Source organism: Taudactylus pleione, unplaced genomic scaffold (assembly GCF_031769625.1).
Source record: "Taudactylus pleione unplaced genomic scaffold, aTauple2 ptg000189l, whole genome shotgun sequence".
Taxonomy (NCBI): Eukaryota; Metazoa; Chordata; class Amphibia; order Anura; family Myobatrachidae; genus Taudactylus; species Taudactylus pleione.
In genome coordinates this window covers 5,154,074-5,179,009 of record NW_028284591.1, presented here as the reverse complement: position 1 = coordinate 5,179,009, position 24,936 = coordinate 5,154,074, and the positions used below count along the sequence as shown (strand labels likewise).

General features: G+C 44.3%; 1 protein-coding gene across 1 annotated transcript in view; it reads left to right on the top strand.

Moving 5' to 3' along the window:
• Window positions 1-24,585, top strand: part of LMAN1 (lectin, mannose binding 1) — a 35,751-nt gene extending 11,166 nt beyond the window's left edge. The window contains exons 8-13 of the mRNA XM_088476479.1: window positions 1,057-1,189; window positions 2,310-2,497; window positions 3,210-3,280; window positions 20,610-20,757; window positions 21,544-21,659; window positions 22,040-24,585. Coding sequence (XP_088332605.1) covers window positions 1,057-1,189; window positions 2,310-2,497; window positions 3,210-3,280; window positions 20,610-20,757; window positions 21,544-21,659; window positions 22,040-22,076 — 693 coding nt within the window. The 3' untranslated portion in view covers window positions 22,077-24,585. The remainder of the gene's footprint in view (window positions 1-1,056; window positions 1,190-2,309; window positions 2,498-3,209; window positions 3,281-20,609; window positions 20,758-21,543; window positions 21,660-22,039) is intronic.
• Window positions 24,586-24,936: the final 351 nt, after the last annotated feature.

The window sequence follows — 24,936 nt, the reverse complement described above, 5'->3', positions numbered from 1 at the left end:
TATATAGGAGACGACTGAACTGAGTAATGTGATATGTGACACCTGTATACCTGTGTGCTCCTGAGTCTGTATATGGGAGACTGTGCTGATTAATGTGATGCGTGACACCTGTATATCTGTGTGCACCTCAGTCTGTATATGAAGCACAACGAAACTGGGAACAAAAAAAGCTGCGGCAGCTACAATGTAGCACCCCGTATACAGATTCAGGGACTCAGTCGCACACAGATATACAAGTGTTGCATTTCAAATGAATCATCGCAGTCTACTGGTGCATCCTAGTCGCATTGCAACTAAGGACACATCTGTAATAGTATAGCAAAAACCTGTAAAAAAAAAAATCATCTTTTTTTTATTCCTTGCCCTATGTAGAATAATTATCTTCCAAATGTTCAGCTGTTACAGATTTCTTTCAGTTGTTGCATACATGATGTATTAATTGGATAATGTCCCGTTCCTTTGTGTAAGTGCGATTCAGCGACCCTACAACTTACTTTTGTAGGTGTAATCAGCCGCGCACAGTAAGGAAAGTTACCCGCTGACCGGTATTGGTGATGTCAGAGACATCTGCTGAATACAGCCTATAAAGGGGTAGCTGTTACAGCCCACAGTAGATGAGAAATTCCCCATAAATGTGTGTTTTCGGCGCCTTGTAATCCATTTTGGTATCTTGCACGTTGCAGCAGAAGAGATTAGATTTTACGTTCTCCCAGTCGCTGGCTTCTTTCCCAGCTAAACTACTCACATTGCGCAAAAGCAGGGGCCTGATGTCACTGAGTGGCATTTGCACTGAAAACTAACTTCAATACAAGCCATTCTTTACATGACAGTTTAAAGCATATGTTATAACCTTAACGGATAGGCTAGCACATCTACCATCCATCTTATCCTCCCACCTTACGGGCTAGGAAGCATAAAGAGAGCTTTGAACATACGTTTTAACCTAAATTATCTGCATGAGAATGGCCTAGACTGTCGGAGCACTAATCCACTGGTAGCTACTCGTGTGTACACACTACGTGCATTGTATGGGGATGTAACACTGATGTCATTCAGCCCGCAGTAGATGGAGAGATTCCCAAGGAAGAAAAAGACAAGTACCAGGAGGAGTTTGACAACTTCCAACAAGAACTCGATAAGAGGAAAGACGATTACAATAAAGACCACCCAGAGCTGAAGGAACACCCAGGCATGTACATATAACAAGCAACGCTGCTATGCTTCAGTACCATTAATATATCAATGTTTGCTGGTACTCTACTGTAGTGCTTTATATCCTGACTGTAGTGTGTAACCGCTTTATAGACTTTCAAATGTTTTGGGATATTATGATCTCGTTTAAGTTACTTTTTGAATGTTCGAAGAATTTTGGGGGAAGGGGGGGGTCAACAGTATAGATGCCTTGTTCAATTCGGTGGTCGTGATGTTTTAATTTTTTTCCTTTTTTTATTTTGATCTCTTAATCTGTATACAGAAAGGGGGGTGGGTTACACAGACCAATGACTGTTATTCCTTTTAAAGTTCTCAATGTGTGCGTGTTTCAACAGACCCCTCCAAACTGTAATGGTGCAGGCAGGAGATAGGGTCTGCTGCAGGCCGCGCTTTGATGCGATCCATTACCAGACGTGACGCTGGTTCCTGCATGAAAGAGACCCGTGGGACGTCCAGTCCATATCTGACCTACACTTCTAGAAGTGCATTGGGACCGGGAGATTTCCGAGCTCCTCTTTCTGATAGTCCCTCCTGTCTCATGCAGATACCCGATACAGTATAGGTTGGGCACAGGTGTAAACTGTGCGGGTTCCACTGAAGTAATAGTCTGGGAGAATTTTGTGTGTGTTAAGTAATCAAACCCACAACCCTGTATGTATAAATCCCATTAATCATTCTCCAAGGCCTATTTGGTCGCCGATAGGTATATGTTGTAGCCATGAGCACTAGAAGAGGTAATCGCACCAAATTAATTACTGGTGTATTGGCAGAACAGGAATTTATCTCAGCATTCAGCTTCATCCTCTTTAGCGGGTGCTGAGATTACAGTTAAACGACAAGGTTTATGTCTGTAATGAATGCTGTAATCGCACATGGACCCTTAAAATCACACTTTATGGGATTGCAGCCGGAACACATGTAGGGTTCTATTTCCACATCTCTTGCACCTGTGTATGGTGTAGACCTGACACATTATGGAGGCTGTAGGAAGTCTCGCCCATACGTTCTGGCCATGTCCCATGTTCCAGGCTTTGAGCTCCCCGATTGATGAGTCCAGTAACGCCGCTTACCTGTAACTCTCTTCCTTGTTGCCTTAGTGGATGACCTATATGAGTCTGTAAATGAACGGGAGCTCAGGCAGATCTTTGAGGGTCAGAACCGCATCCACCTGGAGATCAAGCAGCTGAACAGGCAGCTGGACATGATCCTGGACGAGCAGCGGAGATACGTGAATGCAGTGACTGACGAGATGGCCAAGAGGGGAGGTGGCAACCAGGGGAACGAGGTACAGGCGTCTTTCCCGTGTCTTCCCGGTGACAGGGAATTCTGCATTTCACCTATTTGTCTGTATGAAGCTCTGTACTAGTAAACTGGGTCACGGCAAGCTCCTTTCCATATACACACTCATCATGGTTCCCAGTCTCCACGGTCTGTAGCATTTCTGCGCTAATTGCGGATCCTAAAAATGCAGCTGATCCGCTTCGGTCCAGAAACACACACTCAAACCTTTTCATTGTGGTGGCAGATATTTAAAGAAATCATTTGCTCGTGTTTTGCATTAATAGGTTATTGTTGGGATCGTCCAATGTTTCTTTTTACAATTTTTGCTTTTTAATGGCTGCATCAGCCGGAGGTTTATTCCCAGCATCTACTAATCTTTCAGCAGAATAATGTCTAACCTCTTCAGCCCCCTTCACCTCCATCTCCGGGATCTTTTATCTTTTTAAAGACTTCCATGGCGAAGCCCTTAATGTCCCTGTTTTCTCATGTTTCTCTTTCCGCTAATCTTTTTTATATGGCTGATGTGTGTAGACATCTTGGTGCTCTAGGCTCCAGCTTTCTATCCCCTCTGTCACTCATCCTCCTTTAGCACCGGTAGGCTTGCTCTCTCTTCCGGTCGTTGAGAGTCTGTGACAGTCTCCAAGACCTGGGTTCCTGTAGACCAGTCTGGTGCAGAGTATTTGCTCTGGTCTAACATCAGTTTCTTTCCTCCTCAGCCTTCCGCGCAGGAACTGGAAAAACTGTACAGTGGTCAGAGGGAAGTTTTCAAGTATGTTAGTGAAATGAGGTAAGTACGTTCCCTTCCTACTTCTGGTGTATCCAGTTCCCTGCACAGAAACCGCTTTTTACAATATTAATGACCATTCTGTCTTGGGTAATGCTGGGTACACACTGGGCGATATATCCTGGATGAGCCGGCGTTTGTGTACCACGATATGTCTTTGAACAACGTCATTCACTGACATATTGTGTCGGCTGTGCACTCGTTGCAGAGGCCGCCAGTAATCGACATCTGAACTGGGCAGGCACAAGTAAATGCCCACCCAGTTCTGGCATCAACCACGACGCATCGGGCCGGCGATTGGTAAGTGTGTATGCACTTACCAATCGTCAGATAGGGCGACTGATTGGCCGGATGGCCGATCAGTCGTTCTAATGTGTACCCAGCTTAAGAGCAATCACTGTGGCATGAGGAACAATTAAAACCATAAATCCTGTACGGTGGGGTTTCCCAAACTGTCCTCAATTCACCCTAGTAGTCCAGGTTTTAAATATATTCATGCTTGTGCATAGATGGTAAAATCAAACTGACTGACCTGTGTTTTAAGCATGGATAGCCTTTAAAACCTGGACTGTTGTGGAACGAGTTTGAGAACCTCTACTGTACAGGAAGTCCTGCTCCCCATATGGTATAAAAAACATTTCTAGTATCCAATGTATTATAATATACCAACAATGAGTATATGATAAGATCTAAATTTTATCGGGGAAACTATTAAAAATAAAGAAAATTTCCAAATGACATTTCAGTAAAATCATTAAACAAAAGACTTGGGGGTATATTTACTAAAGTGAGCGTTTTTAGAAGTGGAGATGTTGCCCATAGCAACCAATCAGATTCTAGATATTCACTTCTAGAAGGTGCTAGTTAAATATTAAGTAGAATCTGGTTGCTATGGGCAACATCTTCATTTCTAAAAACTCTCACTTTAGTAAATATACCCCCAAAAGCTGCATACACACACAACGATTTTGTTACCAACGATTTTATGAAAGATAATCTGACAGAAAATCGATCAGATTTTTGAAAGTGTAATGAACGATTTTTGTAACTTCCCTTAATGAAAATCGTTCAGTTGGTCAGTCAGAATAAACTACAAACTGGAACGCGCATGAACGATAATCGTTCATCGTTATAACTCAGAGACCGAACGATTTTTTTTTTTCAACGATAACGACGTCGTTGTAGCTAAATCGTTCAAAAAATCGTTACGTGTGTAATGTGTATGCACCTTGAGTGTTTAAAGAAAAAGACAAATGGGGCCGTATAAAGCTACACAGCAGTGTTAAAATAACAGGGTGCACATGGCAATGAGGTTCCTGATGATCCGACGCCGCCATTTCCCCCTTACATTGAATCTTTTAGTTCTGGCAAAATGGGAGACCAAACTATCCAGGGTCCTCTGCTAATAAGCCCCACAGAGGTTTATGACCAACTGGGCGGCTGCGATATCGATTGTAAACGGGTAAAATGCCTGATTCCAAGTCGCATGTAGATTCGTCTGCAGCCGCATCTAGCAAATATTAGCTAGCCGTAGTGATCATACAAATCTTTGCATGTTTCGGGTTGGACTACTCTCTGTTGTATCTCTGGAATGGGAGTTTGTGTGTCAGTTGTGCGCTACTTTGTGAATGCACGCAAGAGAACTGTCGTTGGTGTGTAGCCATAGTTCTGAGGCGTGCGTATGGCGAGGGGAAGCCAGTTTTAATGATTATCTTTTATCATTTCAAAATAGATCAATAGATGTTTTAGTTGTATATTTATGTCACATTGCCTAATATATTAGATTTGTAAAGTGCCACATGCTCTGCAGCGCTGGACGGTATCTGGTCAGAATTCTGAAACCAGAATGTCGACAGTACATTATTCTGTTATGTTTTTTTTTTTTTTTTTGCATATTTTAGCCTATGTCGACATGTTAAATGTTTGCTTGTCAACCTAATGCCTACGTCGACATTCTAAATGTCGACTTTTCATACTACACCCGCACTGGACAAGTATGTGGCAGGTGTTTTCTAGAATGCGGGTGGTTGCGGCAGGTGGATTTTTGAAGAATTTTTTTAAAAAGCATTTTAGGGACTAGTTATTTTTCCAAAACAATAAAGCTAAATGCTATTTTTCACCACTTCTTCAAATCAGGGGTACCCATAGTGATTACCCCCTTCATGTTAGACCATCTTTTTGGGGGGTGTAACAGGCTGATTTCCCCAAAAATGACTGGACTTTTCGATACTTAACTTTCCGCCGGGTCCCGTTTTTTCCGATTCCTAATTGAGTACGGGGATAAGCGGGCACGTGCCCAATACTTTATCGCTACAAAAACTGCGATGATGTCGAGAAGTCCGACCTTGGACTTTTCGCCTCTAAATGAGTATGGGCCTTAGGCTTTGCTGCAAGCAAATCTGGAATGGAAAAGGGTAATAGGGGAAGTTTGCCTTAAATTGGTAAATACCTGCGGCCTGTCTCCTTCACTACACACCTCATCCACAGTGCAATGTAACCTATAATACTCCCAGTCTGACCATTGGACAGTGCTGTATCTAAGTAGGTCATCTGTGCTCGGAAAAGATTATCATACTTTTTTTTGTTTGTTTTTCAGTCCAGCTTTTGCTTTAATATTCTTTCCAAATCTTGATTCCAAGTAAGCAAATTAGATTTACCAGTTAAAGTCTCAAGCGTTGGTTTTATTTAATATTTACTTAAACTCTGCTTAATGTGCCCTGGGCCAGATTAGAGCAGTGTTTCTGGGTGGTCTTAGAGAAATGAGCAGCTTCTTTCGTGCTATTTGTTGCTCATGTTCATCTTCCTGTAGAGAATTAAGTCATTTCCTTGCGCGGATTTGTGGATTTCTTCTGGAATCATCTGATTAGGAACTGCCTGTTTCTGATGTGTTGCTTAAGATTTAATAATAGCGGTTAATATCTAATATGCTTCTCTGAGGATTTGTGTCGTATGATTAAATCCTAGCATGAAGCCTATTGTTAGTTTCAGAGTGGAAATATTGTCTAAACCTTTTCTGGTTCCTTGTTTGTTTTTTACAATATGCTCTTTTTTTTTTATTTTGATGCTTATATAGACATTTATTATTTGAGAACCAGGCCACATTCTTGTAAATTAATAAAGCACGTTCTCAAATGAACTTCTGGAGACAAATCAATTAGGAGGGAATTGGATCGCGCAGATCAGAACCGCATCCATTTTTTATAATTTAATTAGAAACCCGTCATCACTTAACAAGGAAAAATGGCAATTTAAAAATAAAAAAATAAAAAAATTTGTGCACACCCTCCTGAGTGGGTGAAAAGTTAGGAAAAGTTCTTAGCTACCCAACTGGTGTGGTCACAGCCAGCAGTGCTTCAGCCACCATGATCTCATCCCATGCATCTGCGCCACCCCGTTGCGTCTCCAGGCTTATAAGGAGGACATCTGCTATTGGGCAGAATGGATTTTCTCCTCCTCGTCCATCCCCACTGCAGGGATGCAGCAGTCTACGTCCGCTGACATCACTGCTGGAATCGCGCCCCAGAATGCCAACTGCACGGCATTCTGGAGTGCATGCGGGACAAAAAATTGTGCAGCTGGGAACTTTGTGCCATTTCCCCCTCCTGAGCATCATGTGGCTGATCTATACAGAGATCAGCTGTTGCAGAGGTGGTGACTGACTACCCACAGCTCTAACGACCGCTAAGGGAGATGGTCAAGACCATCTGGGTTTACGACGAGACCCTAGGGTAGGGTCTCGTCAACCTTAAGCCCCAGGGAGCTTCCTGCTGTGTTTCAGCAGGAAGTTCCCCACTGACATTGCTGGTGATGTCAGTGGGGCCGCCCACAAAACGGTAGGCGTTCGTAAAGGAACACCTCCATTTTGGGAACCACCCCCCTGGCCCGCCTACCAAACGGGGGCAGCTGTCGATCAACATCGACAGCCGCCCCTTTGGTAGCGAGCTCCGGAGCGACAGAGTTACTCTGTCGCTCCGGGGCTTGCGCATGCGCAGTGCGGCTGCTGCGCGTGCGCAGGCCTAACCATCGAGTTGGTTACGAGCGCATTGGCGCTCGCGACCGACTCTGAATACGGTCCTTAGTGCAGTACCTCTGGTATATTCCTCTCTAATAATAATAATTAATAATGCACTTGGAGGTGTTTTTAAATAGTAAAATTTGGCCAATAAAGACGTCGTTTATCATGAGATTTTTTTTTTTTCTAAAAAGCTAAAAAAAAAATGGGTTGCGGATTGGAGTTGCAAGTGTTTTTTTCCAATATTTTATAAAATTGTATTTAAACACTTACAATCACCATTAGACATGTTAATGTACCCCAAATTACTGTAAACCAGTGGTTTTCAACCTCAACCCCCTAGGTCATGCTTTTAGGATTTCTGTCTGTGGAAGCAGGTGGGATAATTACTGACCCAGCAACATAGATTATCTCACATGACCTCTTGGTGGGACTTAAGGACTGGAGTTGAATTGCTGAAAACCATTTGCTGGCTATCATTTTTCCAAATTAAAAATCACCCATTTGGTACCTTCAGCAGCCTCCAATACATTACCCATGGCAATTACAGCCTTCTATACTGTTTTGCTCTCTTATTTACTTTTTTATTTTTTGAGGGTGGGGTTTCAGGCCGACTTCCCCACCTTTCATGCACTTCATCCAGGTTGCACAAAGTAGAAATAATGCACAACATTGCCGCAATGTCTGACTTGCTGTTTACTAATAAATTATTAAATTGGCATGAGTGCCCTTCAAGGGATTAAGCCCCCTATGTTAGTAAGCTGCAATTTTACATTTTGGTTAGGTTTTCTTGAGGTCATCTGCATAAAACCTAACTGGAATTTCCAAAGACCATGGGGTGGTGTTATCCCTATGACAGCTGTAAGACAGTCTGCTCCTGTTTGTAGTGTTCACTGTATGCTCTTGATCGGACAGGGCGCCAATCATGAGAGGGCAGTTCTGTGCACATGCGTGCCCGATAAGGGGGCATGGATTTGTGTCACTCTAGGGCGCATGCCCAACACTCATGGAAATGCTGATCTGCCCCCAAGCTTTCCCCGCACTGTGAGTAGATGCTGTGCAAGGCATCTATTCACCCTCCTACACAATGAGGCGGCATGATGAGAGGCTGGGTGCCCCAGGCCTGCCGACGTCCGGCCCAGGTCAGCGGAGGGCACGCTTCCCAATTTTTTTAAATTGGGCAGGGCACTGCGCCCCTCTGAAACGGCCTAGCAGGAACGCTCTTTGTTGTATATTACAGAGTGCAGCAAACTTGTGTTGTATTTTTGTGGGGGGGGTTTTACCTGGTGTCATTGGTATCAGTAGATTTTCCAGCCACCTACATTTAAAAAGATTTACACATAGCCGTCAAAATGAATATGACCAAATGGCTCTATTTTTATTTCAGACCCTCCCCGTAGCTGCTCCTGCTTTCTTCCTCAGTAATATTCAAAAAGCCCTTTATCCTCTTTATTTGGGACCACAAAACCCTGGGAAGGTCGGTTCCAGGGGTTGGTAGAGTTCTTCCTGACGTTAAACTCTCTACTATCTAGCCTTCCCGTTTCTCCCATATTATTGCTTCCTACTGTCCTCTGGGTTCTACCTCCCTGGCTTGACATCGAATTGTCTTCTGTTAAACGCCCAGATTTTACCCTCTTATGAGGTCTACCCTCCACACACCGACCCCCTGCATCCAAACTGCTCCCACTATAAAATTTAATACCAAACTGAGATTTCTACAGAAGATGAATCTTACCTCCTCAGCATCTCCCTTGACCCCTATTTGGCACAATCCTGTTACCTCGTGGATTCTCTACCACAAGGTTCCGTATATGGTCTCAGGTAGGTTCCGTAATTGGTCCCAGGGTCAGTGATTATCCCTGTCTGAACTACAACAAAAATCCCCATCCCAAATACTTAACCCCTTTAAAATCCCTCAAATTCGCCATTTTTTACACTACTTATCCTCACTCTCTGTTCTCTGAGCCCTTACCCCTTTTGAGAATCTGCGTAAACACTTCTCCTTGTCAATGGCTTTATTTCCCAGCTTTATACCCCCTTCCTAGACCTCACTCTTCCCTCTTTGAGGCCCCATAAAATTGCTTGGTTGCGGGACCTTGGAATTCCTCCTTATGATGAGGCCTGGGACGACATGAGACTGGGGATAGATAAAAGCTCTATCGCAACCAAAATAAGAGACTGCATACAAAGGGGGTGATTCAATTCAGTGCGCTGCTAGGCCAGTTAAAAGGATGTCTTTTCAGACACTCCTGAGGGTGTGAGCTGAAGTGCGACTAAAGTGCCGGCCGCGAGGCTGTCTTTCCATCTTAGCGCAGCGTTAACAGCCTCCCGGCCGGCACTTTATTCGGAGAATGGTGGCTTTAGGCGTGCTAACCGGCATTCTCAGACTTAAGTCGGACTTAATAGAGCGCTGAATTGGATAGCTTCGGGGATATTCACAGCAAGCTGAATTGAATCTCCCTCAATCTACTTTCGCTGGTATTCTTCTCCTGAGAGACTTAATAAAATGTTCCCGTCCTCCTCGCCTGATTGTTGGCGGGGTTGTGGCTGCACGGGTACTATGATCCATATTTGGTTGACTTAGCCGAAAATTGTCCTCTTCTGGGACTTGGTTCATGGTCTCCTAAATTCCCTCCTGGAGGCTCTGATACAGAAGAATCCTTGGATGTTTTTGTTGTGCTTCCGCCCCTTCCCCGGACATTGGCAAATTTTCCAGAAAATTGGCTGCACATGTTTTGGCGACGGCAAAATCCCTGATTGCTCTAAATTGGATAAGACCCAGATTTGGCAAGTTGCTGCCATTGAAGAGATAACTTATTACCTTCACAATCGAGGACATGGTTTTTACCCAAGTTTGGGCTCCAGGTTACTTGCTAAGCGTAGACCCACGTCTCCTTCCCTTTTGAGTTCTATAATCACACGTGGATTCATGGGCAGAGAATGACCTTTCCTCTTCACTGCTTTGTTTCCACCCTCTATGCTGTGTTTCTATGCTTATTTTTGGATGCTTGCTTGTATTTAACCTTTATCATACTGTTTTATGCCCCTCCCGTCCTCTTTCTCTTCCTTTTGCCCTAACCCACCGTACTTCCCTCTCCCCTCCATTACTCACCTGACTTTTTTTTTTTTTTTTTTCATCTTATCACTGTATTTCAAACTTGGTCTGTATTGGGCTGCTATTGCCTTCTTTTTTTTTTTTTTCCTGTATTTCTAGTTTGACTCTCCATTCAAAATAAAGAATTCATAAGAGATTTGCACATGGCCATTCATAGTAAGCCACTTTTGCATGTACAGATAAAGTTTGATCGGTAGACAGTAAAGGTTGACATTCTGAGTTTTGACAGTAAATAGGTCGACCATCATTCTTTAGACATGTATTTAGGTTGACACATTTTTTTTTTGGTCGGTGATGAAAAAGTTAAAATAAGAGTGTCAAAGGTTTAGTGTTGACATGTTAAATGTTGACCTTTTTTGACTGTTGACCTAATTACATGCCTACAGAATGATGATGAATGACCATGTCGAACTTTTTTCCATTCAGTAAGAGCAATGAAGATGGGGGGGGGGGGGGGGGCAGGGCATATTTCACACACCCACATTAAATTGGGTGGGGGGGGGGGGGGGGGGGGAGAGAGAGGGGAGAGGGGAGAGACTGCATTCCAGATGCAGGTACACATGCGTGGGGGAAAGTGTATTTCAGAGGAAGGCACGCATGGGGAGGTGGGGGGGGGGGGTGTTATAGCCAGATGAAGGCACACCAGGGGGAGGGGTTAGTATTTCAGATAAAGACACACTAGTGCCCTGCTGCTAAACACTTCATTAGCTACTGGGTTTGGATGTTCTGAAGATTCCATTCAGCGACATCCCATGTGTGCCCTGACAACGCCATCCTGGAGGCAGAATGAAGCAATGATGGACAGAAGCCTGAATGAGTGGAAGAGACCTAGAATGAGAAGGGTCTGGAGGAGCCTCAATGAGCGCTAGAGCCCAAGCATCTATGTGACAGTTACTAGAGTATTTGTCTTTCATGTCTCCTTTTTGAATGTGTATTCATCTAATCATCTGCTACATCTACTGTACCCTGGTACATGTAGGTCTCCCATATTTCTGGTGTGAGAATTGCCAAACCAGTACATTATTGTAAATGGCAAATAAAGTAACAACCCACGACTACTAGGCCTCAATATCCTGTGAATGTTAGAAGGGTGCTTTTGGATGGGAACTGCGCTGGAGCTCCTGCGTATTGTTTTGTTTTTCTGTGTTGTCTGCTTAGAAACACAGACCATCCGCAATTTGTAATGTTTCTGTCCCTTTTTTTTTTTTTTAATTATGAAGAATAAGCTCCTCAGCACTAAATTCCGTTACTGGGTCTAGTGTGTCATTGTGTCTTTTGCCAGAAGTAGAAAAGGGATTAAAATGCAAATGATAAATATTCCCGTTACAGACCTTTTAATCTTCTTTGCAGTAAAAAAAAAAGCCCCAGAACAGCGCGGCTAAGTGATCCAAGCATATTGATTAAGCAGCATGTACGTGTGTGCTTATCTGATCACGTTACAGATCTGTGTAAACGGCCTGCTACCTAAACACGGGCTATATTTTAATTTAGATTTTTCTATTGTAACGACCGAATGGGAAACAAAAGCCCCTCAGGCTGGAGCATTTGCGGCACTGCCAGGGCACATGTGGGAAATGAGTTTCTCTTATGTTAAATGTAATCTTGGACCTTAGCCCTAAATCTTTCCTTATCCTTAAGCCTCTTCATTTCTTGCACAACTGTAATAATTTCTGTTGGAAAGCTTTGCATTTCTGGATGGGGTATGACTCTCTATATAACAAACTTGACAAACCAGTTCCTTTTATTTTTTTTATCCAAATAAGATAGATATTTACTTCCATTGAGAGAGAGAGAATGAATATAAATAATAGAAATATTTTTATTTTATATATATTTTTGCCTTAGGAGACATTGGGGTGTAGGTGGGACCTGGAGGAGCGGTCACCAACAGCAAAGCTTTTCAATCCCAGGATGCTCCGGTCCTTCCCCCTATACCCAGCCCACAGCCTGAGGGCAACTCTGTTTTGTTGTTGTCTGGCAGGAGCCGGATCGCCGTTTTAACGGTGGGGCTGCTATTAAGCAGCACAAGCTTATTTTTAGTTTTCATTTATCTACTAGGAGCAGCAGCATGATTCAGTCCATGGGACGTCTGCACCGCTGCTCCATCACCCCTCCGCGGCGCTGTGACACCAGCCCTCGGCTAGGTACTCTCGGCGGGGATCTGAGGGGGACCTAGCTAGCAGAGGCTCCCTGAACCCAACTGCAGCTGGGAATCAAGGGGACAGGTAAGGCGGATCCCTGCTTGCGGGGATCCGCGTGTATGCGCAGTCTTACCTCCGGTCTTGGGAGACAGACCGGAGGAGCTGACGTGAACACCGGTTCATCCGGGACTCCACCAGGGCATTAATAGCACTGGTGCAGGGTGTTTTGTAAAGCCAGGGGGGCCTGGTGCTTGAAGTCAGCATAGGGGACAAGGTGCTCACCCTGTGGCCCCTCCCCTAGCTCAGGGCGCCATTCCACTGAGGTCGTCCTGCCTCCTGAGCTGCTTCTCCTTCACCGTCCGTCCCCTCTGAGACTTACAGCAGCCATTTTCTGCGTTCAGGTCTTTGGGAACGCTGGGTCCTGTCTCCCTGTATACCTCTCTTAAGGGCCAGGTTATATAGCGCTATAGCCTACCAGCCACTGCGGTCTGTATAGTTGATTTTAGTGCCCACTGCAGTTATATTGTATATACCCTCTTGTGCTTCTCCCTACTTTAGTTTCATCTACTTACTCACCACTAGGGCACATAACACTTGGTTGCTTATGCTCTGTTGCTTATCTGGGTGTTATGGTTGCTAATGTAATCCATGTCCTGTATTGTATTGTTCTGTAAGTCACCTTGTATACAATTTGTTTATGTACTTTGTAAGGCGCTGCGGAACACTTGTGGCGCCATATAAATGATAGTAATATTCTGCATTGTATGTGACTCATGCTAGCGCTGCTGTCTGTTTTCTTTTTCATATGACTGTCAGCTTATACCTTTCCCTTTCTTCCGATTATAACCCTGGCATACTAGGGTATAAAGGGGGTTCATTGTACCTCACATCTCCATATATTTGTGAGGGCTATCACATACTACATATCGCTGTTGCGCACAACACTGTGCCATATTGCGCATACATCTGGGTTGCTCGCTGCACTGTGTCAGATTGTGTGTTTCAGTATTTTTGCAGCCATGTCAGGCAGCGGCAAGAATGACAAGCCGCCCGCTCCCCCCACTTTGGTGAATTGAAAGTCTTGCTCAGCAGGCTTGACTCCAGAGAACCTCATTTAGGATGGTCTTTGTGCATCTGGTTATACTGCCCCAGGCCCATCAGCCCCGGTGTCCTCTCCCCAGGCCCCACCCTGGGCTACAGGTGCTGGCAAAAATTGCGGACCATCTGACGGTCCCTGTGGTGGCTCCCCCTATGGGATGGCCACAGCAGGTACTCCCATGGGTAGACATACTTTTCTACCTCAATGCAGAGCCTGGCGGATACCTCTACAGCCAATGCTGCAAAAAGAGAGACCCTTACCTAGTAAATCTACTAAGCATGCTGTGTTATCTTCCCAGTCCACCCAGCTATCAGATTCTGATTTATCATCTGGGAAGGCAGAGGATGCAGACCTCTCACTCTGACGCCCCTTTGGGAGATGAGGAAGCCCCCTTTAAATTATATATACCTGCACTTGTAAGAGCTGTAAAATCTATTCTTCAAATAGAAGAGACAACCTGCTCCTAAGGTAAAACAAGCCTCTTTTAAATGACAAAGTAATTTTGACAGAATTTCCTCTCTGATCAGCTATCTTATCACATAAGTGAGGCATGGAATATGCCCAGTAATAGACTTCAGCTTCCTAAGCGTTTAAGTTCCTTTTACCCTCTTCCCGCTACTGATTGCACTAAATGGGAGTTCCCCCAGCAGTGGATTCCCACGTGAGACGTTTAGTCAAGAATGCTACCTTGCATATCCATACTGAAACCTCATTGAAGGGGACTACGGATGGAAGCTTGTCTAAAGCCTATATATTCTTACAGGAGCTATTACTCGTCCTGCTAGGGCTTCGGCTTGGGTGGCTAAGGCCATTGAGAGTTTGGCAGAGGCCCTAGAAGAGTAATTTCCCTCTGATGCTTCGAGGGAATAGCTGTCTTGCATATCTCACATTAGAGATGCAGGTTCCTATTTGGGTGAAGCGGCTCTGGATATGGCTCTCCTAACCTCCAAGGCATCTGCCACTTCTGTAGTAGCCCACAGTATTGTTTGGCTCCGCTCATGGAAGGCTTTGGAGTCTCTGCTTTATTCACAAGATATCCTGTTTGGTCCAGAATTGGACAAAATTGTGACTTGCAGCCTCCATGACTGCTTTCCTGCCCTCTGCATATAAAGCAAAGCCTCGGACGTCATCTTTTTAGTTCTTTCGACCTCAAGGAAAAGCTAAAAGCCAGTTCTTTCAAGGCATCAGACATCACCTAAGGTTTCCAAGCCTAGGCCCAAGCAGACCTGGGCCACTAGATGTCCACCTACCAAATCTGAGGACAAGCCCTTAGTCTGACTGGGCGGGCCACTCCCAGGGTAGGAGGCCGACTTCTTCAATTCGCCCAGTTCTGGTGTCAGACTACAACAGACGCCTGGATAAGAGAAGTTGCCTCTCACGGATATGCCCTATTCTTCCTGAGGCAACCACAACCCCCCCCCCAGCAGTTCTTTTGCACAGGCCCTCCATCGGACCCAAGCAAGGCCCTGCTGATTCAAAAGGCCAGTCAGTCCTTGCTGCTCTCAGTAGTAATTATTCCGGTCCCCTCCGCACAGCGAGGAAGGGGCTATTATTCTACCCTTTTCTTAGTTCAAAAACTCAGCGGGTCTCATCGGCCTATTCTCAACCTCAAGTCTCTGAACAAGTTTATCAGGGTGCCCAGGTTTCGTATGGAAACCCTACGGTCTATTATTCTGGATATGGAGCTTTATGGGGTGTCTAAACATTCAGGACACTTGCCTACATGTACCCCCTTCAACACCTGATCCTCTCCAGGTAGAACTGGCTGCCTCATCTGATCAGATGAGTCTTCCCAGAGGTTTGCCTGTCTCTGGCCTGGTGGCTACAGGCACCCCTTTTGGATCCCGTACAGGGTATTCCTAACCACAGACGCAAGCCCTCCGAGGGTGTGGTGCGGTGACCGGCCAGCACTCCTTCCAGGGCCGCTGACCGAAGCGGTCTTACCAATCAACATCCTAGAACTCCGAGCCATCTACAGAGCTCTCACTCTGGCTCAGGATATCTTTCAGAGCAGGCCAGTACAAGTACAGTCTGACAACGCCACGACAGTGGCCTACCTCAATCACCAGGGAGGCACTCAAAGTCGAGTAGCAATGGCAGAAGTGTCCCGCATTCTCACATGGAACGAACGCCGTCTCCGCAGTGTTCATCCCAGGAGTTATCAATTGGGAAGCAAATTTCCTAAGCCGTCACGACATGCATGCGGGAGATTGGTCTCTACATCCAGAAGTCTTTCAGCTTCTGGTGGACAAATGGGGTCTACCAGATGTGGAACTCATGGCCTCAAGACACAACCACAAACTTCCAGTGTATGGAGCCAGGGCAAAGGACCCCAACGTGGCCTTCGTGGACGCATTATCTGTGAAGTGGACCTTCCATTTGGCGTACCTCTTCCCTCCAATATACCACCTTCCTCGAGTTCTTCGGAAGTTCAAACCGGAAGGGGGCACTGTCCTGTTGGTAGCTCTGGCTTGGCCCAGACGCCATTTGGTACTGCTGCTAAGTCTCTCCATAGACGTTCCTCTACAACTGCCTCTACGACCAGACCTGTTGTCTCAGGGTCCCTGTCTACACCCGAACCTGGCCCGGCTGTCTTTACCGGCTTTGTTCTTGAGACATCCCTCCTAAGGTCCAAGGGATTTCTAGTTATTTGGTCCAGACCATGATCAGAGCTTGTAAACCGGCCTCTGCCAGGATTTATTACCGAGTATGGCATTCATATTTCCAGTGGCGTGCCCCTAGAAATGATGACCCTCAAGTTTTTAAGGTTTCTAGAATACTTGCCTTTCTTCAGGATCTTGGATTCCACCTAGCATCTCTGAAAGTGTACGTCTATGCTTTTGTCCATCTTGTTGCAGCGCAGAATTGCTCTTTTACCGGATGTTCACACCTTCCTTCAGGGTGTTCTACGTATACAACCTCACTTTGTCCCTCCTTGTGGCTCTGTGGTATTTGTCAGTGGTTCTCCTTGCACTTCAGGAACCTCCATTTGAACCCTTGGAATCAGTGGATGTCAAGTGACTCACTGCAAAGACTTTCTACTGGCTATAGCATCTGCCCGTAGGCTATTGGATTTCATATCTCTCCCCCTTTTTAATTTTTCATCAGGACAGGGCTGTTCTTAGAATGCGCCCGAGCTTCCTTCCCAGAGTGGTTTCTCGTTTCCACATTAATGAGGAAATTGTGGTTTTGGCCTTTCAATCACCAGACCTCTCGGCAGGTGTGGCCTCTTTGGTTGTGGTCCGTGCTCTGAAGATCTACGTGGACCGCACTAGTTCCATCAGGAAATCAGACTCCCTCTTCATCTTATATGGATTCCATAAGGTATGGCCAGCTAACAAACACACTCTGGCCAGATGGATTTGCATGACTATTTCGCAGGCTTATAGGCAGACTGGCCTTCCCGTGCCAGCTACAATATCTGCTCATTCTACTCACTCTGAGTCCCTCGTGGGCAGCCCGGCGTGGTGCCTCTGCTGAACAACTATGCAAGGCGGCTACGTGGTCTTCTGTCCACACCTTTCTTAGGTTCTATGCCTTTGATACATTTGCCTCTCAGGATGCTTCCTTCGGGTGCAGTGTTCTCCTCTCGGCTCAGGAGTGTTCCTGCCCGTGAACAACTGCTTTGGGACATCTCCGTTGTCTCCACTGTGGAGTCCTATGGACCCTGAAGAAGAAAAGGAGAGTTCTGGTAAAACTTACCCTTGTCTATTTCTTCTAAATCCATAGGGTCCACAGGGCACCTACCCTGACACTCCTGGCTTCTAAGGGTTTCTTCCCTTGGTCACATGTTTCCTTCTCTGTGTGATTCTTCAGGGTAGCAGTCTTCCTTCTCTCCTATCCTGTTCCTGCCTTGGGCTTGTTGACAAAACTGAGTTGCCCTCAGGCTGTGGGCGGGGTATTGGGGGAAGGACCAGAGCATTCTGGGACTGAAAAGCTTTGTTGTTGGTGTCTGGTTCTCCGGGTCCCACGTACACCCCATTGTCTCCCCTGTGAACCCTATAGACTTCGAAGAAAGAGCGTAAACAAGTTGCAGCAGCTGTTTTGTGGGGCTGAACCAATATCCATAAGAATGCAGAACCAGTAGTATCACTGAGATATGATAGTTTCTGATCACTTATCTTTTGGGTTCCTTTTACGCTTATCTAATACCCTTTCACATCACAAAAATAACCCCGAATATTGTCGAGGTGCAGTGCGAACGCGCCACGAAACATATTCCCGGGTCGAGCAACCTGGCATTTCAACCCTGCAATCAGGGTTGAACACTGGAACAAGCTGGGTTGAAGTGCAGTTATCCAACCTGGGACTCGGCAAACACCACTGATTGGATGTTCCCGGGTCTCACTTGATGATGTCAGTAGCCAAACACACAGGCAGCACACTGCAGACAACAGCAGAGGCAGTATTCTGGTAATCTGAAGGGGGTTAATACTACTACTGTCAGTACGGGGTGATGGCTAATTGGAGTGATGAAGTGACCTGTACACTATGCTGCCAAAAGCTGCATCGTGCTCTCACAGGCTGAATCAAATAGCAGTAAAGCACAAATACTCATGAACTCGGGCTACACAGTGATAAGCCATCAGCCATGATTCCTGCAATGCTGTGAGCAGTCCCCACCCCTCCTTTTTGTTCCCTTTTGGTCTTATCTTTGTGAGGCTGAAAAAGGTCAATTTTTAATGACATCCATAGGGTTTTATGTGGCTGACCTGGGTTCAGTGTGAACAGGGCCAACCCGGGAATAACCCTGATCGACGGTGCAGTGTGAAAGGGGTCTGACCCGGGTCGTAGCTGGGTCAGACCCGTGTTCAAAATCCCGGGTCAGAGCCAAGTTTGCAATATAAAAGGGGTATTACTCCGCTACAGGTCAACTGGGGGGGGGTGAGGCTCTGAAACCTCATAAGTCCTCCTGTCATGTCCCTAACAGCGAAGAAGGCTGTGTTGAACCCAAAATTGGTTTGGTCCGTCCCACAGTCTGTGTACTTCTCGTTCTGTCTGGGGTAGTTCTTTACTTCAGTCCGTCAGAGAACTGTTGAAGGGTGGTTTCTTTAATGAGGTGAAGAGAATGGTGAAAACTGGGCAAGGTGACCATTCTAGTCACCCAGTTGCCCGCACCCCTCTTTCCATTCCCTAGAACAGCAGTTTAATGAGTAGAATAGGTTAGACAGGTGTAGCTGATGCAGTTTACTATAAATGACTTTGACTCATACAGAGGACGTTGCGGCCCTTTATTCTGGGATTGAAAAGCTTTGTTGGTCCTCCAGGTGCCACCTAACCATTAACCAAGTTAATGGATCGCTCCATGGCCAATTGCCCTATGCCTCAAATCTTGGTCAACAAACTGCCAAAATGGTCATTATCTACGATGCATTTGTCAGGCAAGGTCCTCTTTAGGTTGGAGCTGGAGATGACCATCTACGGGCGGGAGGAGTTTCGTCCCTCAGTGTAAATCTAATAGAGTTAACTTCAGCTGCAAGACCTCCTTTTACTTCCTGGGTGCCAGGAAGGACCAATCCTTGAGGTCCCAGGCTGCCTTTATGGGACAAAAAAGCCCAAAATGAAGTTATTCTGTTCTGGGTCGTCATAGGGGTCAGTGTTTTAACTTTTGATCCTTGTTGGTGTCCGGGCATTATGGTTTATTCCAGATTGTTTGAGATCAGAAGGCCTTAAACAAATTCAAGGGCAGTGTTTCTAGACCCCAGGCAATGGAAGGTTTTTATATTCTTACATATTGTGATACTTTTATTTATTAAGTTACTTATGTAGTGCCATAATGTTCTATTGCGTTTTGCAATTGGGAACAAATAAAGAGGTAAGAGGGCCCTGATTGCAAGCTTACACTCTATTGGGAAAACACTTCTGCTTATATCCTAATATGGAAAGGTCACTAGTGCTGCTTCCAATTTGCTATTCAGGGAGCTTGCCTCCAGTTTTGAGTGTACTTTTTTGGCTTGGTCAATCTTTCACTGACCATCAACTTTGATGACTCCCTCTTCACCATGACGTTCTGTCTCGGGTCCACGTCTTTCATCGGCCAGTCAGTATGTTCATTTAATGGCATGGTTCTGTAATCTTTTAAACAAATGGCCCTTGTTTGGTCCAGTAACTCAAATATGGGAAGAGGAGCACCATATTCACTACATGGTCTATCATAGGATTTAAATATCCTGAGTCAAGTAAACAGAGGAGCAGGCAATGTTCAGCTTTCAGCTAATTTCCCTTTTTTTTTTTTTTTTTCTTTTTTGTCTCTGGGCAAAAGAACCATGGCCCTGGTACTGTAGGTCCTGTAGCATGCTTCCTGTGAGTTCTGTTTCCTTGTGTCTGCTCCCCCAGATGTACATTCACATGACGGCCAGTGTCCTCCTCGCTTGTTGGTTCTCGTAGCTGATGGGATTTTTTTTTTTTTTATTTCTCCTAGATCTTCCATAAACACCGAACAACCCTTCATAAGGTTTCCTCCTTTTCCACTCATGTGTGTTTGGGGTTCTCACATTTACCAGAAGTTGCCGGTGCCAGTCTTCTACCTTTTTTACCCTTGTGAATTCTTGGAAACCTATGCTTTTACTACATGGACTTGTTATGAATACGCTTAAATCCATCAAGGATCTAGGTAGTCTATTGGGGCTTCTTAGTTCTTCCTCCCCAACCTATTTAGGGTTGGTTTTCCCAACATCTGAGTCTCTACTGTTTTCGAAAACAGAAGTCTCATACTTCCTACTAAATCCTTTTCACTGAGGCTGTAGGGGGAACCCAGACCAACCCACCCACGATAGTCACTCCTGTACTTTGCGGTCTGAGTGTAAGTGCAGTGAATTGTCATCTTTGTGTTTTTTAAATCATTTGAAATTAGGAAAAATAAAATGTAAACATTTTGAGACATTAAGGTGTAGGAAACGTAAACTGTATAGAGTACTAGCTAAATATGGTTGGTCATTTAATTTGGCCGCTTTCTTGTTGCTTAGGACTACGATGAGTGAGACTTTACGACTGGTGTCTGGGAAGGAACACTTGGGCTCCGCCGGCTATGAGACTACGCAGCACTTCAATGACATCAAAGAACATCTTCACGTGGTTAAGAGGGACATCGAGCATCTTGTGCAGAAGAACTTGGTAACGTTCTAGTTGCTTATTGCCACGTTGATAACATCACAGATGCACCTGACTTACTAAACCATTAGCTCTGCAGTAGCGACCTTTTCCAAATGTTTAAACTTACTGTACCGAATGCTTCCTATATTTAGCCAGTAATGTGTACAGTATATTAATGTTCCATGAATTTCTGGCATGCTAATGCTGGGCATACACTAGACCATTATCTGTCCAATCTGGCTGGTTGCAATGTAAATCTGGTAATGTATGGGAGCATATGACAATTGAACATTTGTTCACAAACACTGGAAAACATGGCAAAAAATGGACGTTCAGCCAAATTGGTTAAATAAAACAAATTTAACCAATTTGAACAATCGTTTTTGTCTGTTTTCCAGTGTTTGAAACCATATAATCAATTGTCATTTGCTCCCATACATTACCAGATCTTCATTCCAACCAGCCAGATTGGACAGATATCTGACAGATAATTGTATAGTGTATGCCCAGCATTGGCTATATATGAAAAAAAAGAAATAAAACCACCTAAGCTGGTTATATTGTCAAAGAGAAAAACTTTCTCCAGTTAATAGGATGGAATGAAAGTCATTGCTATATTCATTGCTCTTTTTATGGATGATAGATCCGCCTTCATATATGTGCAACTGCAGTATTGTCAAAGAACATTGTCCACCATCACTTTGGTCACACCTGCTGCAGTATCGGGGCAGCTGGCCCGATTGTGTTTATATTAAAAGTTATGATATTTGCTTCATGCTGATTAGAACATTTTGTTCTTTATTTTAGCCACATGAAAAACAGAAGTGTCCAGAATCTCCCACCCCTTCCTGCCTGTCTACAACACATTTTTTTATAATTGTAGCTGTGCAGAGCGTATTATTTATCGGTTACATGATGTACAGGTGAGTAATGCACAATCTCTCGCCTGTCAGCAGGACGTGGGGGGTCCCAGTTTAGATGGTGAGGTTGGATAAAATGGTCTAAAAAACAAAAACAGATTTCGTTCCAGCTCTATTAATGTTTTGGGCACTGTTTTATTATGTGACTTATCATATGGGTATTGGTTATTATGTGTGTGTCTCAAGCGTAGGCTGACATTAAATAGGCCAGAGCGTTTATTGCAGACACTGCCACATAACATACAGTAAGGCTACTGTACAGATACCTGTGTATTTTTCTTTCTTATAGTGCTACATCATGTGTAATATCTATACTGTCACTGTTTGTTTGGTTTGGTTTTGTTTTTTGTTTTGTATTAACTTTTCTGTTTTTGTTTTCTCAGAAGTCAGCAAGAAGCGGCAGCTAAAAAGTTCTTTTGATGATACGGCGTATAATGGACACCCCGCTATGCCTGGCAAATGTTTGTACCAGAGGGACTTTTTAAGTACTGCTTGGCTAGATTAAATTATTGAATTTCTGGAAAATGAGAGGACTTTTGGCGATGTATGGTCATACAGGCAAGAAAGGGACGAAGAGTGAAAATGTTTTTGTTCCTTTTTTTTTTTTTTTCCTTAACAATTCCATAAGAGGGCTCTATATCTTTACCTGGTTACCCAAATGTTTGCTTTCTTTATCCACATAATCCCATGTTACTCAGAGCAAGACACTGAGGAGGCCTATTTCACCCTAAATGTGGTCTGTTGATGTTCTTTTCTAATTTAATCTTGCGGATCTTTCTGATTGTGATAACATTTTGGCTGTAGAAAACCACTGAAAGATGTATTATAATCCAGTATTAGTAAAGGGAAGACCTTTTATTTAAAGAGTTATTCACCTTCAGATGGCTTTTTTGTTTGTTGACTTCTATATGCCCTTCTGTAATTTTAACAAAATATTTTGCTTAGATTCTGGCTTCATCATTTTACGCTTTGACCGTGACTATACGCCATTGTTTCTACGTGTCCTGGGACCTAACACCGCTTGATGGCGTATTACAGGGCAACCAATCTATACAATGGTGCCAGGTGACAGACGACACTGAAGCAAGCCAAAGGAATATTAAAAGGAAAATAGATGTATTTAGTAAAGGGTGTCGGAGGTCGTGCATAAGTTCAATATGTTGGTTATCTAAAGATGGAAGCCCACTATTACTAACGTGATGTAATTGGCAAAAAGCAAGCACAGATACCCAGCACAATCCCTGGCATGTTAGGGCTTCAGGTACGGTTATAAATGTGAATTTTTTAATGGAGAATAGTACACAATTTTTTGGCCCTTGCTATTAATTGATTTGCCCGATCCACGGACAGTTCTGTACATACCCTTTCTTCTTTGGTTGCTAGAAATACCAACCTGCGTTTCCCAAGTTGGACATCCGCACGTTTATACTGGGTTCTAGTACAGCGATGGAACAGCCATGAGCAGTTCTGTCCACTGCTTTATGGTTTCATAGCTGCAGTTTATGTAAGAGCTAGAACGTCTTATCAATTTGTTACACCATACTTTGTCACTCTGACAGTCCTTTTGCCACCTTAGGGCTCGATCCAATTAGGTGCGATGTGCCGTTGCAACAGAGTTAAAACGCCGGCAGTGGCCCGGCACATCTCAGCTGACGCCACTGATTTCGCCTGCTGCCCTATGGAGGCGAAACCGGGTGGCCATCAAGCACGGCCAATGTTGCGATGACTCGCACACGTGAGTACATCGCACTTAATTTGAACCGAGCCCTTAGTCCCCGACATCACACTCTTTTTAATTTGCTGCTTTTATGTCTTCTCCAACAAACTGCTGGTCATTCTATTATGCACATCAGCAGTAGACAGCCTGTGATCCGACATGCAGAGAGTTGTAGTTCTGTAACTTCGGAAGCTCAGTCACCCAAGATCGGTGCAGTGCCTGCATGCAGCTTTTTAAATAGCTCGCTGTGAACAGGCAGGAAAGGTCGTAGCAGAGGTCTGTGATCCCTGCGACAACTAAAGTCCTTTCGCCGGATCACGAGCTGTTTGCTTACGGCTGTTGTCCTGTGTCCAGAGCACTTCTACAATGTTGGCGTGGACAAGTTTTAAATAGTATGCATAGTAGTGCTCTTGCAATGTCTCTTACTGCTTGTGTGTCCTGTCTTCGTCTTTAATCCTCTCCAAGTGTCAGAAATTTTAATACGGAAATTTGGTTCAAATTGCTGCCTGTGGAAGCGTCGCATTTAGAGAAGGCTGAACCTTGTCTGTTTAACCAATCCTATTGCTGCCTTAATATACGTTTCATCTCCAGAACATATGGTTTAGAAATCCAACCTAACAAACATTTGTTTTATCAGAATATAGATTCAATTCTCTGATGGTTCGTTAACTGGAATCCCTATTGTATACATCCAGACAATTCTGGGTTTATGAATAACGATATTCAAGAGGTTTATACTTCGTCATACGTCAGTGCAGTCACCTGGCCAGGATTTAAGTCATCCAAAGAAGCTACAATAATGTGAAAACTTGTGCGCAATCTGTGTTTGTAAAATGGTGTCTAATTGCCTATGTGCCAGATATGACCTGTATTGTTATACGAGAGAAGACTACAGTTGAACTGTATAAATTGAATGTTTGAAACCAGTCGGCCAAAAACAATAAAAAACAGTATTTCCTATTATAGATACACTATAATTATTTTTTTTTTTTGTTTGTTTGAATTGTTCAATTGAAAATCTACTGTAATTTAGAAGGATTTTCCTGCTTGTGAATGTTTGGCATCGAAAAAAATGCAACCAGTGTTATAGAGTGGTACAGCATCATTGCCCAATTTATCACCGTAAAGAAGGTAATTTTTAGTTTTGTTTGTTTTTTGTTTCTTTGTTTTTAACCAAAAATACATTGAATAAAATTTTGTTTCTGGGTTTAACTATTGGACATAAGAAATGTGAGTTATTTATCAACAACAGTGTAATCGGGAGACAGTGATGAAGAAATGTTTAAGATGTGAAGTTTCATACCTGCTGAAAGCCCAAAGGTTGCTGAGTGTTACCATACTGGATAATTCATTGTGGTGGGCCACTTTTGTACAGATCTAAAATTCCGTATTTATTTATAATTTCTTCTTCAGGGTCCATAGGGATCCACAGGGAGACCTTGGGGTGTAGGTGATGGTTGAGGACCAGGCAGTTAAATCTTTCAGCTTCCAGGATGCACTGGTCCAACCCCCTATACCCCGCCCCCGAGCCAGAGGCACCTCAGTTTCATCGGTGCCCGGTCA